General features: G+C 42.3%; 1 protein-coding gene across 8 annotated transcripts in view; it reads left to right on the top strand.

The window, feature by feature from the left end:
* Window positions 1–15853, top strand: part of LOC138265356 (uncharacterized) — a 34718-nt gene extending 18865 nt beyond the window's left edge. For 3 of the 8 annotated variants that reach the window (XM_069212995.1, XM_069212996.1, XM_069212992.1), the window contains 2 exons: window positions 3676–3969; window positions 12368–14029. In XM_069212995.1, the coding sequence (XP_069069096.1) occupies window positions 3676–3969; window positions 12368–12903 (830 nt within the window). In that variant the 3' untranslated portion in view covers window positions 12904–14029. Of the gene's footprint in view, window positions 1–3675; window positions 3970–12367 lie in introns of all 8 variants that reach the window. The other 5 variants (XM_069212994.1, XM_069212997.1, XM_069212993.1 and 2 more) reach the window with 4 other exon arrangements.
* The last annotated feature ends 1184 nt before the right edge of the window (window positions 15854–17037 follow it).

Raw genomic sequence — 17037 nt, 5'->3', positions numbered from 1 at the left:
GGGTTGTAGCCCGCTGAGTGACCTATACATGCCATTCCCCTGAAGGCCTCCTCTTTGTTATATGCACTTTGGATTTGGGCAATGAAGCTGAAGCAGTAACTTAGGCCCATATTTATACTTTTCTAGTGCCGCATTTGCGTATTTTTGTGACGCAAAAGCGTCACAAACTTACAAAATGCAATTATATTTTGTAAATTTGCACCACTTTTGCGTCAAAAAATTATGCAAATGTGGCACTAGAAAAGTATAAATATGGGCCTGATTTGCTGGTATAGCTCACAAGACCATGTTTAACATGAGGTGAGGGGAATGCACACTTTAGTGATCTTTAAATAAAGTGATGCATACATGGGGCTGCATTTACTAGGTCCATGGCGCAGGGTGGCATAGCAGGTGTGCTGCTGCACTGCCCTTCGCCATTGGGAAAGGGCAGAAATGCACAATATCTACAAGATACCGTGCATTTCTCTCCTCTTCACCTGCACTGGCGTACAACTTGCTGCCATGCACCAACGCAGGCACCCTGGCACCATGGTGCCAGGATGCCTGCGTTGTGGGAGTGATTGTTTTTGTGCAGGAAGGGACGCCTTCTTGCACACAAACAATCAATGGAGGCAATGCAGAATGCAGCACACATAGAAAGAAGAATAAAACGGGAAGAAATAAACATATTTCTCTCCATTGCATCACTCTCACGCCAGCCCTGGGGTGGCATAGGCCTTAGACGCATTCCCAGGTTTACAGAGCCTTGTAAACCTGGGAATGCGTAAAAATCCATGGATGTTGCATGGGGAACACCCACGCAACACCCATGGAAACACCACCTTGACGCAAAGTATGGCAACACAGCGACCTGCGCTGCGTTGCCTAACTCTATATCTGCAAGGTCATGTAAAGCCATGCAAAGTGGCTCTGCTTGGCCTTGTAGATATGGTTCAGCAACCTGTGCCGCTAGTGCGCCTCCAAAAAGTGATGCACCGGTGGTGCAGGCTGCTTGTAAATACGGCCCTTGATTTTTTTGAGGTGAGAATGGGTGCCATCTTGTGGCGGACTATCAGTATGGCACTATTTGACTCACAAAACAAGTCTTTATTTATAGTTTGAGGTCTAAGAAGAAGAATGAAAAGCATTGGTATCAATAGTGCAGCAGGTGGACTGGCGGCAGAGCGCGGGAAATGAGAGGGCCCTCTGCACCCCTTTTATGTTTGTCTTTTACTAGCAAACTGTAGGTGTGTGGTCATTTTCTCTTCCCACTGTCTTCTGCCATTTCTGCCTTTATCTTTCTTGATCTGGGTCAAAGTCTTATGAAACATAAATCCTGCTCCCCAAAAATGATTGCTGGTGCCCAACCCCTGTAACCACTGGTACAAATTAAGAACTGGTTTTACTTGACACTAAGGGTGTGATTATGAGCTGGGGTTTCAATTCCAATCCCTGTGCATTCAGACGTTTGTGGAGGGGTTGGAATTCAGAGCTGTGTAATAATGGTCGTGGCCCCCCTGTTTTCTCCTAACTAACTTTGTCAAGTCAACTTGAATGGATCTCCTGTTTTTCAAAAAATTCCTTTATATGCCTAACGTGTTTGTCAAAACAACCTGATTTTCTGAAGAACCAGGCCAAAGTGAAGGGACCCAGAATGAAATGTTGATAAATTACTCACAGGGTGAAAACAGTTTCCAGAGTAAATAGGAAAAACTCACGGTTTAGGGAAAAGGAGCTCTTTTTTTCCGTCCCCTCTCTGACATCTGAGGAAAATTGCAGTTTGTCAACTCTGCATAAATATAGTGCTTAAGGGATAAATGCTTTAAATGTGAGTAACTGATTTTTCCTAATGATGTGATTGGAGTAAAAGCGCATATTTAAGAAAGTATATTTAATAAAATCATGGAGGTATTGGCTGTCGCGCCTGGCGGCTGGGCAAAGTGGCAGGGCAGGAGGAGCAAATTACAAATACATTTAAAAAAAAAAAAATGAAACTTACCTTGAGGTCGCCGCCGCGCTTCTGGACCACCGCTGCACTCCAGGCACAGGCTCCCAGCCTGCCCTGCACCAATCATGACGCTGCTCATAGCAGCGTTATGATTCGCTGGACTGCCCTGGATGGGCGCTCCATTGCAGACTGGAAGGCTGGGCCTGCTCTCTCTAGCTTGGCAACACAGTGCCGGGTTGGAGACAGCCCTGTGTGCATGTGTGTTTGGCCGGCCCAGGACGGACAGCCAAACATGCATGCGCACCGAGCGGAGTGCTCTGTGCACTACCCTCACTGCTCATCACCCCCATGTCCCCTCCCCTTTAAAAATAAAACAATAGTAAACATTGTTTATTATAATTTTATTTTCAAAGGTTTGCTGCTCCTGCTGCTGCTGGTGGAGGGGCGACGCTCCTCAGCCGTAGCGGAGGAGCCGCGCCGGGTATTGGTAGCTCTTACATTATAAGTACTACCACTTACTGGCAAATACTGCAGCTGTTGCTACCCTTACAAAATCCTAAAAGTGAGGCTACCTCTATTCTTGTTCTAGCATTGCATTTTTTGATTGATTTCCTGAATATGATATAAGAGAAATATCACCTGAATATTTTTTCAATTAAGAAAGGGCAATCTGTGGTAAAAAAAAATATATATATATGCAAGGCAATGATCTTTGGGGTTGGAGTCATGAGTGTCAACTCACCAAAATGCCAGGGGTAGTGTAAATGACTTCACACGCCATTTGATGTTTACCTTGACTCACATACACATGCGCACAGATTCACACACTTTTTCGCATAAGCACACCCTCACCGTAAGCATGCATGCAACATACATTGAAAAGCATGTTTAACTCACCTTAGATTGAGTCACATTCCAGCTAATTCTACTCCATTTTTATTACACAAATAATAAATAATATTGTCCACTATTTGGGTAGTAAAAGATTTACAGAAAACCAGGAAAGTGGGCCCCCATCCAACGTCCATGAGGACGAGCGGCTTCTGTTATCCAGGCACTCATTTTGCCATCTCTGAGGTCAGGGGTCGCAAAGGCAGTACCAGGAGTCACAAAGGGTAAGACAGGGGTCGCAGCTGCGACCCCTGTTGGCCCCTAAATGACGTCCATGGTTGGAGCCCTCAGATAGTCATTTATAGTACTTTTAATGTGAGGGACAATATATTTTATTCAAATACATTTCAAATTTCAGAAAGAGGTGGATACATAAGAAATATTTTAATAAATTAAGAAAAGTGTGTTTTCTGAAATCATGGAAGAGTTGTTGTTTTTAACACAAACATGTTTATTGAAATGTTTTAATCTCATAATTAGAATTACTATGTTCTCCCAGTGTTACTGTGAGATTTTGCTATTTTCTTCTGCACTTTATTCCTTCCTCTGTTTGTGGTTCATACTTCTGCTTGTGTATTGAAGGTAGAATGAGGGCATTTGATGGCCCAAGTATGGCTTCCAGCAGTTGAATTGCAGTGAGTGCTGCAGATCAAGATTGATGAGCATTGACTCACTAAGAGTGATTTTTGAACACTTCCACTTTGAGGCAGAGAGTTATAGGTCTGAGATGGGAAGAGTGCACCAATGCTGACGCGGCAAAGAAAATGGAGTATTAAAAGCTGCAGTGAGAGGTTTTGCATCTGAAAACATAAGAGTGTGTACTATCATGTCCATATTCTGCATTATTTCTGTAGGACTGAGTTTCAGACTGGACTCCACCACTGCCCATCCACTGCTGACCATCTCACCCTCGGGTCTCCAGGTGACCTATACCGGGGAAGCTCTCTCATCATGCAGCCTGCGGAGAAAATCTATAAATGAAACTACATTCATCTGCTCAGTGTCTACAGCACTGCCATCTCTCAAGGAAAGTGAAGTGGTAGCTCAGAAGCTTCCTCCAAAGCCTCAGGTGAGGGCGGATGTCAGCATCAAGAGAGGCCTTTTCTACTGGGAGGTGGATGTGTGTAACAGCCAGGCTTATCAACTTGGTGAGTGGCAGGAGCTGCGCCTTATTACACAGTCGACAATGTCCTTATCGCATAGTCCACAATGTCATTGTTCGTTGCTTCCAGAGCAGGTGCCTAGCTCTGTTTCCTCATAGACATATACTTGATCGCTGGAGCAATGGTGCACTTTATGGCTTCTGGGACAGTAACATACGAGATTCAGTACCTGGATCATAGAATACACAAGCAATACCTTTCCCATTATCCTTTCAAGAAAGTCCTATTTCTTAATCATCTAGTAATGTAATTTTCCATGTCTGCTGAACCAAGTCCTGACTCGTGGCCTTTGAACCAGTGACCTGTGCCATGTCTCCTGGAACACTGGATGTATGTCAGAGTATTGACAACAAAATTATGATCTGACATATATATCATGGCCTAGATATCAACTGCAAAAATATTGCTCATTGGGTGTAGATGTTCTATTATTAAATCAGGTGATATTTTTGTAATTGATATCCAGGACACCTATATCATAATCCTTGAACCCCATTGCTGATTGTGGAATGTCCAAGGTGATGCCCTATAATGCAGTGCCCTATCTGTTGACCCCTGAAGAAATGTTCTTCATGTTGTTGGTATAAATGTCCTTTGCCTGACTAAAATTGTACTGCCCTGCTCTTTCCCTTTTTTGTGACCGGACCTGTGTTTTTCCTCCACTGAACTGGATAGCCCGGAGGTATGCATGAGCTGCTCTGTCACTGCTGCGCTGTTCATTCATAGAGCCCAGTGGGGATGGTAGTGATTCCACAGCTTAAAGGAGGGTGGCTACCTCATCTCAGGCTGTGTGATGACTGACAGTGGCAGCAGTGTAACTCTAGAAGAGAGACACATGGCTTTTTGTACTGTACTTCTGAAGTGGAGACTACCTCCTTCTTCCCCCTGGTAAAAGTTGGTCGAGTCCCCCATAGACAAGGCCTCCTGCACTCTCATCTGTGGGACATGTGCGAGTGGCACCTGTGTCTTGTGTGTAGATGGTTCAAACAACATGGTTGACTAGTGATGCTCTTTTGGCACCATATGCTTCTCTGATCAAGATGTTGACTCATTTGCATCTTGTTATTGTTCAGGGTAGACATGCCTAAATGTAGGATACCTCTTATCTCCTTTTCCAATTCCCAACCGGACCAAAAAGTCTCTAGCTCTGTTGGCTTTTGGAGGTCATTTGGTTCTGAGGACCACTTGAACCATCTTTCTAATTCTTATGGCTCCAGCAATGTAGTCATTGACAGTGGTAGTTGGTCACTAACACAAAAGTCTAATTCCAGAGGGGAACCGGTGAAGCCTGCTTGTCCAAAGAATGCCTCCAGTCCAATGGGAGGCACACCATCGCGAAGCGGTGGCCGTGAGAGGTGGGTTGGCAGTCAGAAGCAAAAGGTAGATACCCAGGGGACCTGGGAGAAAGCACTGAAACACTGGAGCATGAGCTGGGTTTGAAACTCCTTTATGAGTGCACACGGTAGGTGGTTCCCTGTTCGCCAAAGACATGGACACCAAGATTCCGAAGGAAACCGGAAATGTGCCTGTAAAATCACGGAATAAGACCCTGTGTGGGTTTGTGTGATGGGATTTTCAGTTCCAGGACATTTGACTAATTTTATTGCAGAAAGCTCAGCAGCTGAGACTTGTACCTACTGATATTAGAATCTAGAGCCAGAATTTTCATTACTGTGTGCATCCTTTTTATCTTGTGCATCTCTCTATGGATTGGTGCATCAAAAGATTAAATATTATAGTAAAAGACCAGTCATTTTCTGAAGTTTCTGGAGTTGAGTACAGCCCCCCTAGGATAATGTTGGCCATACGGCTGATGTTCTAGGAAAGACCACCTATTCTTCCAGATATCACATTTTGCTCCCGTAATAGACCAAGGCCCTCATTACAAGTTAAGTGCTCATTTCCAACCCCTTTGCAAATGTATGTTTGCACGGGATCCGAATTATAGTTGTTTAGACAAAATATTCGAAACAAAAATACCGTGGGGCAAAATATTGTAGAAAGAATATCGAGGACAAAAATATTGTGAAGGTGAGTTTCTATAGGTAAGCAAAGTTTTACAATTTATAACTCCAAAAAATGTACCTTGACTATATATATATATATATATATATATATATATATATATATATATATATATATATATATAGTTCTATCTTCAAGGTACATAGATGTGGAGTTAAGAATAGTAAATCTATATATACTTACCTTCTCTACCTTCTGTATATTTTGGTCCTTGACATTTTTGACAAGATATTTTATCTACACAGTATTTTTGTTTCCGATATTCTATTAGTGATCCAAAATTATGATTTGTGTGACATTTATCCCCATATAAGTTTCCGTAGGTCAAACATGAGGAAATTTATCAGGTGAAATGGCCCAGAAAAGAATGGCCAAATGTGTAATTTGGTGTGGTTAAAACTGATTCCACATGTCATGCTCCATTTTCCTTTCAAAAACTCTTAATAGGAGGTATTTACCATGCTTAGAAAATACTGCTCTTTTGGGTAATAATATGTGCTCTGTACCCTAAGGACAAACTCATTAGGACCCAATCTTTATTTCAGATTGTACAAGATAGTAGACACTCATGTTCTCTTGAAGACATTCTGCCAGACAGACTCTATATGAAGTCCTAAGGCAAAATATGGGCTCCAATGCAATATATATATATATATATATATATATATATATATATATATATATATATATATATATATATATATATATATATACATAACCGCTCACTCAGCATTGGCATGTCCTGCTATAATTAGAACCAACATTTTTACTCCCCTGATTGAAGAAACCTTTATTGAATGCAGATCTTCTTTCTAATCTCTCACCTGCCATACATATCTAAACGAGTAGCTAGATCAATGTGAAACCAACCGCTTGTTGAGAGTAACAAACATTCTTCACCCAGTCCCTACAGGATTTCACCCAGGATGCAGCATTGAGACAGTGATGTTTGATGATGTTGATGACGAGCAAGGGCCAAGCAACTGCCTGATACCTTTGGACCACTCTGCGGTATTTGACACTATTGACCACAACATTCTACTATCTAGACTCAATGATCTCAACATCCAGGGTATTGCTGCTAGCTGGTTCCAGGACTTCCTAAGTATAAGAACTCAACACGTGACATTAACGACTTTCACTACTCCACAGCAGTTAGTACATGGTTACCTGGCTGTACCACAACCTGCTGACACTGATTGATGATAAAATTGAGATATTGCTTCTATTTGTCCACACCCATCGGTGGTCCTATCTGCTTGGCCTCATTTTTATGTCATTGAGCCACCAATGGCATTTGTGTAAGAAATCCTGCCATCAAAATTGATTTTAAACTACATATGTTTTCTCAGCTCTGCACAGCCTCAAGCGCACAATTTATCCAATTTGTCTAAAAAGGGTTGTACTTCTCCAGGTTTGGCTTCACTGCAATAGTTGCTTATTGAACATCCAACTGTCCTCAAATCTTTGTGGGTAGAATACTAATTGATTAACAGAGACATCCTGTATTAAATTCTACCACCAGGAAAAATCCTGCATCAGTGGTCCAAACACAAATTAATTGCAACTGGAGGCTTGTTCCTTCGATGAAGCAATTGAAATGGACTGCTTGCCTCTGTCCCTTCGGCCCAGAGCTAATCTACTAAAGCTCTAGACTTTCAACTGTTTATAGATGCAATTTCATAGTACCAGACAATTACAGATATTTCTAAGTCATCAATATGTCTCCGGGTGTATGAACAGGTGTGTATTCATGTGCTTTATGAAACGTCAAGTACAAATATAGGGCCTGATTCACAAAGTTAAATTTAAACTTTTGTGTAAGTTTATGATTGCTATTCATAAATGTATTTTATGAGTAATATCTTTACGAGCGTGGATTCCCTCACATAAAAAGATAGGACTGTTCCATCTTTCTGTGTGTGAAAACTCCCCATTTGTAAAGATACTAGAAAAATACTAGCACTAATATTAATACTAGTAAAATACAAGTAAGTAATACTAGTAAGGTACTAGTAAAATAGTAGTAAAATACTTTTGTGAATTACAATAAAACATAAACTTAAACAAAAGTGAAAGTTTATCTTTGTGAATAAGGTCTATAGTGTGTAGCACAAAGAGCTATAAATACATTTGGGAGTCATATCTCACACACAGAAGATGGCAGCATTAGCCATTTGTTTTGTGTGTATATTATACATAACTGTGATTTTTATACCTGTATTAGTGTTATTTACTATGCCATACTGTTTTTCAGTTTGCAACCCCTACCACTTCCTAGTGAGACCTAGTCTAACTAAAAGAAGAAATGGACCCAGTATGAATAACCTTGTTATCCAATTGGATTTCAATAGTATTGTTGCCCATTTGACACCAGTGATAAATACCAGTACCCACAAAGAATACTTTCCAAAAATCGATCACTGGGACAGGGCCACAAGAAAAGTCCCCACAACGAGTGTGCTCTCTGTCTTATGTTTCACTTTATCGGCCTCATTACGAGGCTGGCGGTCCTAAGACCACAAACCTTGCTGTGGCCGTAGGACCGCCGCAACTGTGGCAGTCCGACTATCACATTATGAGTTAGGCGGGGGGACCCACCTTAAGACCGCCGTCCCCACCAGGATCACAGATCCCGATGGGGTGACAGCGGTCTTGACTGTAGTCAGCCATCTTGGCGGTAAACTCAGCGCCACCTGGCTGATTACAACCTTGTCCTCCACCGACCTTTTCTTAGCAGGGAACCCGCCATGAAAAGGCTGGTGAAGAACAAGGGCTGGGGGCCACTGGGGGCCCCTGCCTAGCACCAGTGCAATGAGCACTGTCTGATTTGCAGACAGTGCACATTCCGAGGGAGCTGGTCGGCCCCCTCTGTGCTACGAGTAAGCACTCGCCTCCTTTAAGAGAGCTGAGTGCTATCTCATAGCTATGTTCCTGCCGGTCTGACCGGCGGGAAAGCTCTGTTTCAAGGTTTCTGCCGGTCAGACCAGTGGAAACCTTGTAATAGGACAGGGTGGCCGCCATGGCAGTGGCGTCCTCACCGCGTGTTTGGCGGTCCCGTGGTGCGACTGCCAAACTCCTAATGAGGCCCTATGTTATCTTTTCACGCTGAAAGCATTAAACAGGAATTATTTGAGATTAGAATTATATGCAATATAACTGTGATCCTTTCAAAGTTATTTCAGAATTTTTTGTGCACTTTTATTCTGGGCCTTTTATGTCTAGCATAAGATCCACACTGTTGCAAGTGGCATAAGCTTTTTAGTAGGCTGTAGTTTTTTTTTCTTCAAAAATGGTTAGAGGGCAGGAACAACAATACTAAAATATAAGACTAAGGCAATTGTGCTTCATGAGAAACAGTAAACACACTCAGATGCAATGTTCAGAACCAGTGTTTAATTTTTAATTAAATAGGTACCGGTGTCTAAACCTGTGCCTAGAAGCCATCATCGGCACTTTTTAATATCAGATCAGCGAATGCCAAGTCTGCATAGCTTTGACTACACCCCAGGTGTCTTTAATCACTTTTATCTCTGGCTTGCTGGTTTCTTCTTTTTCCCATAGTGATGGTTTTTCCGTCTTTCTTGTCTTCCGTCTTTCCACATTTTGTGCGTTTCCCCACCCTTGCTCTCACGAAATGTCTGAAGAGGGAAAATAAGTGCCGGTCCCCAAAAATGAACTCCAGGAGCCCCCCACCGGCAAACACCAGCTCAAATTAAGCACTGTACAGAACTAATATTGCTGGATAAAATCGAAACTAAAATGCAAGCTATCCAAAACAGCAAGTGAAAAGGAAACATAGACATCTGCTGAAAACAGGGGTCAAATGAGGCAACTGTTAAGACTTTACAGGCCAAAGAGTGACTGGGTAATGATCAGTATAATAGTCTATTGTTAAACCATCCTTGCCATAAAGCCGGCATCCATCCCATCAAGTGAATCAATATTAAGTGCTGTCTATTATGTTAATTGGCTCCTTTTTTTGCAAATCCCTGTTTTACCCCTATGAAGGCCAAGCCAGATCGAGACTTCGCTCAAGGAGCTCGTTGGACCTTAACATGGATTTACTCCATACTAAAGTCTGGGTAACATTGATTTATCCGTTTCTTCTATGTACTTTCCTGTAGCCTTTGCTACCACCAGCCTCATTGCCACTTCATGGCACACTTACTTGTGCCAAGAGAGAGACACAAGTATCTTGTTCCTTCGGTGCAGCAGTCGACAAACTGCACATTTCTGGTTCATTCACAAGTGAGTGCCACTAAAAACAAGGTGCAAGCTCACAGGATTACATTCATAGTGGATCCAAATGTATAGTAGTATCCAGGTGTATTGTATAAGATTAGTTAAATATTATGTTATATTTTCAACAAGAATTTGAATAATTTTCACATTAACAACTCATACTACACTTTAAAAAAGATCTCAAGAACTAAGGCAAGTTATTTGTAGACCACATTTCTGAGTGATTTATAAATGTTAATATTTTGGGAGTATGGCTTATTTGTTATACTTTAATGGAACAACTATTTCTATGTCGGTTCTTGTGCTGTGCTCTGGTCCTTAGGTAGTGCGATGAAGTAACACACAAAAGGTGATGGGAGCCTACATACAGTAAGGCTAACCACTGGCAGTCACTCGGGGTACTTTTCCAACCGATCATTCTTTTGGTGACCTTGCAATCTCAAATTAGACCCATCCATGTGTAAATCAGTCTTTACTCCACTCCAATAGGAACAGTCCAGCCCTAATTACCAAGCAAGGTCCTCTCCGAACTGGTACACAAGAAACCCAAAGTCAGCTTTGCCCTGACTGGGGCTGTCCGGACAGGTGTAGCCTAATTCCAATGGTATAGTGAGCAAGGGCCCACACCTGGGCATACTCTTGGCCACTTAGGGTGTTACATCAAACACACAAAATGTGATGGGAGGATGCTTGCAATAAGTCTGATACTTGCAGTCGCTCAGGGTAGCACTCCAACTCCTTGTTCTTTTGTGCATTATGTCACATCAGACTAGAACCTGTCATGTGCAAATCAGTTTTGACCCTGCTCCAATGGAAACAGTCCAGCCTGAACTGCCAGTCCAGTTCCTCATTGAATCAGAAAACAAGCATCCTAGGTCCAGTTTTTTGCTGATTAGGGCTCTTGAGACATGGAGCTTGGTTCCAGTGGCACAGTGAACAAGGACCCTACCCCAAGGAATTGTCAGTGGTTAGACAAATTGCTGGCATTTCTGTCATCGCCTTTTGTGTGTTTGAGTGGGATGATGTTGTCAATGCATTACTAGTGTAATGCAGCCTTCCTCTGTTTACTATCTTGAACTCCTTAAGTTTCAAGTTTGATTGTGATGTGGTACATTCCACCTTACGTGGTGTTTATCAGTTATTCACCCAATCCCTTGTATCTACACCATAGCAAATTGTGTGTTCCCTAGCTTTAATGTACAAGATGTACTTTATTAAGATGAATGTACTCATTTATTTTTGTTAATCAATCTCTTGTGAGTGAAACTACTAAACAACTATTAACCCTACATGCGATACATAACTCTACATAAAAGGCCTCCTTGGAAGAAATATCTCACTACAGCCATACAGGCAAGAGTAATCACACGGGATACAGGTTGGCACAATCCAAATAGACTCTGTGGAGGGGCAACAAATGGTGAATATTTTACCATCAGTCCTCGGCGCCTATCAATCTTCCAAGGTACTATCAGCCCCATGAACATTGCTGTGGAAATTCTGAGATAAGGCCCAGACCTTGTTTGCTAACAATTTCAGATTCCGAAACAGATGCAAATTGTGCTTGGCCCCAGGATTTCAGCCATGAGGGGATTTTGTACACTTTACACTATAAAAACCTGAGTACCATCTGACAATATTGGGCCTTAAAGACAGTTAACACAAGTTACTTTCCATTCCAAATGGGAAAACTCAGAAAGAGGTGTAAATATTGCTTAGGTAATACTGTTACAGAATAGCAATGGTAAGTCTCTTCCATGGTTTGTGTGCCCAATATTCTCTTCAAAGGAAGGTAAAGAGCACACCAAAAGTGACGTGCAATGGAAACTGGGCAAACTGTTAAGACAATGTGTCTACTAAGTGGAGTACATGAGGTGAAATGTGGGGAGTAAATTGTAATTAAAGAGAGGATTGTATCAGGGTTCCACTTCTATACTCGGCCTTTTAAGTGTGAGAGTGCAATGGGCTGGAATTAATCATGATGCATATTTGCAAGTGGGAAGGTCTAAAGATGGAGGTGATATGCACTTTGATTGCAGATATTTGTGAAATGCTGGAGGTCTGATTGTTTCAAAGACTCACTAATACTGTATCATTCTTTTGATCACCACAGGTGTTTGTGTGGACACTGCTTTCCTCTCTGATGCTTCTTGTGACTCTTGGTGTTTGGAGCGTCAACCACCAGGTAATTTTAGAGTCCTTTATGGTAATGAGGTAGAAGCTCTGGACTCGGTTCCACCTTTGGTGCAGAGAATTGGCATCTTCTTGAACTTCACTGGAGGCACCTTGTCCTTCTATAGCACCATTACAGAGGAGCACCTTGTCACCCTGCCCATCATCTTCCCAGGCTCTGTTAGACCCTTCTTTGTTCTAACCCAGGGTAAGCTTTCCATCTCTTCTGGACTACCGCTCCCAGACTTCGTCTTCACCACCAAGTCCTCAGCATACCGAGCAGATAGGGGAAAGAGATGCAGCTGGCACCGGGACATGACTTTTCGACCAATCTCTCCATTTATCCAAAGATTTGAGAGCCTCACGCTGGACAGAAGGACATCATACGATGACAAGAACATCTATTATAAATCTAAGTCTCTGTGTACACGGAATTTGAAATCTGAATATGAAGTGGCAAAAATGAGGCCAAAATAAGGAAAGATCATCAGAGGAAGAGGTATGCATCTGAACATAGGCGACAAACTGGGTCACGTTTGAAACCTTCATCTCTCATCCATGTGATAATCCTCAGAGTGCCTAGTCTCACATTAATCTGCTCACCTTGGTGGAAGGCAAGATCCCTTTGCAGAAGAAACTCAATATGCACAGAGGTGTCCAACTCAAAACTAGTGTGGGAAGGTGCTGAATATGATTGTGCAGTTGTTTATGTTATTAAGGAAACCGTATATGAGACTGCAAATGTAATTAAAATAATTAATCCCAAAGTGCAAATAGCAAAGTTTTAAATCAAGAAAATAATTTTACTCACAAACAACAGTTGTGTCATTTTCAGTAATACGTTGGTGAGTTATGGGTATTTTATATAGGCATGGGAGAAATTTTTATTACGCCTGGGTAATGGGAGTAATTTCAGTAATTACACATTACTCTTGTAATGCAGAATTACCAAAATTACATGAGTGCGCCAGCTTCGGTAATTATAAGTAATTTGTGTGAAAAATCCTACCACAGGAGCACAGGAACAACGAACTAAGAGAAAGTGAAGAGCAGCTGGCTACTGCTGTTTGTGTCCTGTAGCATTTAGTGTGATTTTCTTAGTGCAAATGCATCCTCGTCCCATATTTAATGCAAGGGTGCATTTTGACAAAAAAATAACACTTAATGCAATATTACGCGTCTCACATATTTAGGCATTATTACGAGTAATTTTGCAGTAATTACGAGTAACTGTGCTAGAGAGAATTATGCCAGTTACACCCACTCATATTTTTAAACCAATCAGATATACTGTATCAAGTGAGGGTGCCTGCCACAGTCTAGCATTCGATTGCTTTCACCATTATAGAGAAATAAATTTTTAGCAAATCAGTCACACCAGTTTAAGTTGAGTTACTATAGTATTAAATCAAAGTGTGCTTCCCTAATAAGGCTAGCATACTGATCAATGCAGTGCTTACCAACGATGCCATTGTCAGAAGAATCCATGACCAATGCATGTCACTACCAGTTGGATGCCCAGATATATAGAGGAAAACACAACCTCCAGCCAGATTGTGCCTTCCAAAGAATAAACACTAAAATACTCCTCTTAAAGACTGTAAAGTTTCTACATTTGCACCAACTGTATTCTTGTGTAGCCAGATAATCCTGTTGTTGGTATAAATGTTCACCACATCTCCAGAAAAGACTGTAACGGATACAGAATGCCTCTGCATGCCTCATCCACAACATCCCCTGCCACAGCCACATCACAGCCCACCTGAGACACCTACACTGGCTTCCCGTCAACAAAAGGATCACATTCAAACTTCTAACCCACACCCACAAAGCACTCCACAACGCCTGACCAGCATACCTCAATGATCATCTCACCTTCTACACCCCGAAACTTCAGCTCCGCACCACCGACCTCGCCCTCACCACCATCCCACGCAACCACAGGACAACAACCAGCAGCAGATCTTTCTCCTACCTCTCTGCCAAGACCTGGAACACTCTCCCATCCACCTACGGCAGACCAAGGACCTACTGACCTTCTGGAGACTCCTCAAAACCTGGCTGTTTGAGCAGTAGCAGCTCCCCCCCACTCCCAAGCTCCTTGAGACCTTCATGGGTGAGTAGCACGCTCTACAAATGCAATGATTGATTGATTGCATTTGTGGATGGGTCACAGAATGAAAAAAATACAGTTCTCAAACTGTTGGACCTCTCCGTTGACCAATCACTGGGAACTGTTGACACATTGTCAAGATTTGGAACTACTTACAAATCCTGCTAAATACTGTTTGCAGATCTTTGTGTGCCTGCACATTTCTCACGAGGCTAGTGTGTCATTACTGTTCACAATCTGCGTCTCACCTGCAAACTGGACCTTCAGCCAAAACTGAAGTGAGGAAAGAGGGTGCTGTAGGACCTAAAATATAGTTTACTTCATAAGAGTACCCTAGCATAATAAATTCACCTTTTAATACCTTGATGTTCAGATCTTCTACATTTGGAACTACTTGAAGCAGACGACCAAAATAATGGGCTGGGCAGTCTGGTTTACGTACAAACATGGTGTACTAGTTGGGTTCCTAGAGTGGGGAATCTAGTGAGTAATGCTCTACAAAAGACAGACGGTGTCACCCAAGTGGCAGTTTTCTTTACTGAGACGGAACTATGAAAATCCATGGATGCCTTATTGGCTCAAGCAGAATGTGCACAAATGCCTTAAGGGAGATTCACTGCAAGGGCCCATATTTATGAAGCCTTTGTGTGCTCAACACAACAACAACAACAACAACACAAAGGCTTCAGTATATTTATAAAGCCATGCATGGCCTGATTTGTGTGGCTGTGTGTGGCTTTGTTTAGAAATGTAACACAAGGGAGCTGCTTGCATTGCATTACCTTACATTTCATCTTGAGATGCGTTCCATGGGTGGAGCACGGGCATAACCATACATCCACCCATTGATTTTGGTGTGTTCCCAGATTTACAAAGTCTTGCAAACCTGGGAATGGGTCAGAATGATCCACCTTCCCAAGGGAGGTGTAACAAGGAGAAATATCCTTATTTATCTTCATTACTTCATCTTTCCACATGTGCTGCAATCTGGAACACACAAGGAAAAAGGATACATTCCTCTAAGGATTGTTTTTATGCAGGAAGGTGTCCCTTCTTTCACAAAACATATCCTGCCTGTAGCACCGGTGCCCTTGTATTACAGTGCAAGGGTGCCTGCATTGGTGCCAGGCTGCACACAGGGCACCAGCGCAAGCAGAGAGCTGAAATGCTCCCTATCTCAGTAAATATTGAGTATTTGTGCTCCCTCTCCTTCAGGCAATGAACGCACCAACTCTGCTTGCTGCACTGCGTTCTGTGTAAGTTTACTGAATATGCCCCGTAGGATCTACTGAAAGACACTGAACACTCCTTACCAGTGCTCAGTTGGTAAAGAATAGGGAATAATTACAAGCCCCTAGTGCCACCTTGCACTGCCATAGCATAATTTATTTATGCTAAGCTGGCTTTTCCCCCGTGCTATATTTACAATGTGGGGCAATGCTTGCATTGCCCCACTTTGCAACCCCTTGCACCACATTGTGCCTGTGTCAGGCTTAATGTACGCAAAGGGGCGTTCCGAAGCAGGGAGGCCCGAAAAAATGGTGCAGTGAAATTTACAACATTCACAACAGGTGCTAAAATGACTCACCCATTTCAATCAATGGGCCTCACTGCGCTTTGCTGCACTAGGTTCAAGATTTTTGACGATAGTGCAGCAAAGCGCCACAATAGCGTAAAATATGTTGGCGCTATTGCTCTAACAACCGCCACAGTGCGCCATATTGTAAATACAGTGAAACCATGGTGTCGTTAGGTGTGGCAAGGGCGATGCAAGAAATGTGGTGCATCGGGACCGATGTGCCACTTTCTTGTAAATGTGCCCTGGTAGGTTTTCTTAGGAGCCTGCTGCAGAGCTGCTGCGGAGGTTGATGGGTTTATAGGATTCCTTTTATGGATTCCACTTCATGCCTCTATATTCTACTACCCGCCACTTCCTGTCTCTATTTCTCATTTTTTCAGATTCTATTTTCATCTCTGCTTTCTCACATTGTCCCTGTTTTCCTAATTGTGACTATCTTTTTCCTCTCTTTTCTGTCTTTTTCTCTCCGGCTCTTGACCAAAGTCTGATGATGACAAGTACGTAGCTGTCCTCAAAGATTAGGGTTGGCTCCCACCACCTGCAACCACCATTACACACTGAACATCGTATTTGACATGAACTCTGTGATGGAAGCTCAGAAAGACCACGTGAATATTTTTTAATTCTCATCTTGCCTTGAGCTTAAGATTTCCAAATAATCACACTGGGACATATTTTTAAAACACAATATTTGAGAAGCAAGACAGCCTAGGGGGCATTGGAAAGAGAGAGGAATGCAGATTGCTAGGGGTACTTAAAATGCAATATTTTTCAAACTAATCAACATCTTTTAAGGCCTTCAAATATAGAGCAGAGAGAGGGTGTGTGTTTCAGTCAGTGAGGGCATGTAGAAATCACAGGTGAAATTCGACAGATACTTCACATTACCTGACTGAAGTAACTTGTACCTGACTATTTA

This window comes from Pleurodeles waltl, chromosome 11 (assembly GCF_031143425.1).
Source record: "Pleurodeles waltl isolate 20211129_DDA chromosome 11, aPleWal1.hap1.20221129, whole genome shotgun sequence".
Lineage (NCBI taxonomy): Eukaryota > Metazoa > Chordata > Amphibia > Caudata > Salamandridae > Pleurodeles > Pleurodeles waltl.
This window is presented reverse-complemented; position numbering and strand designations above follow the sequence as displayed.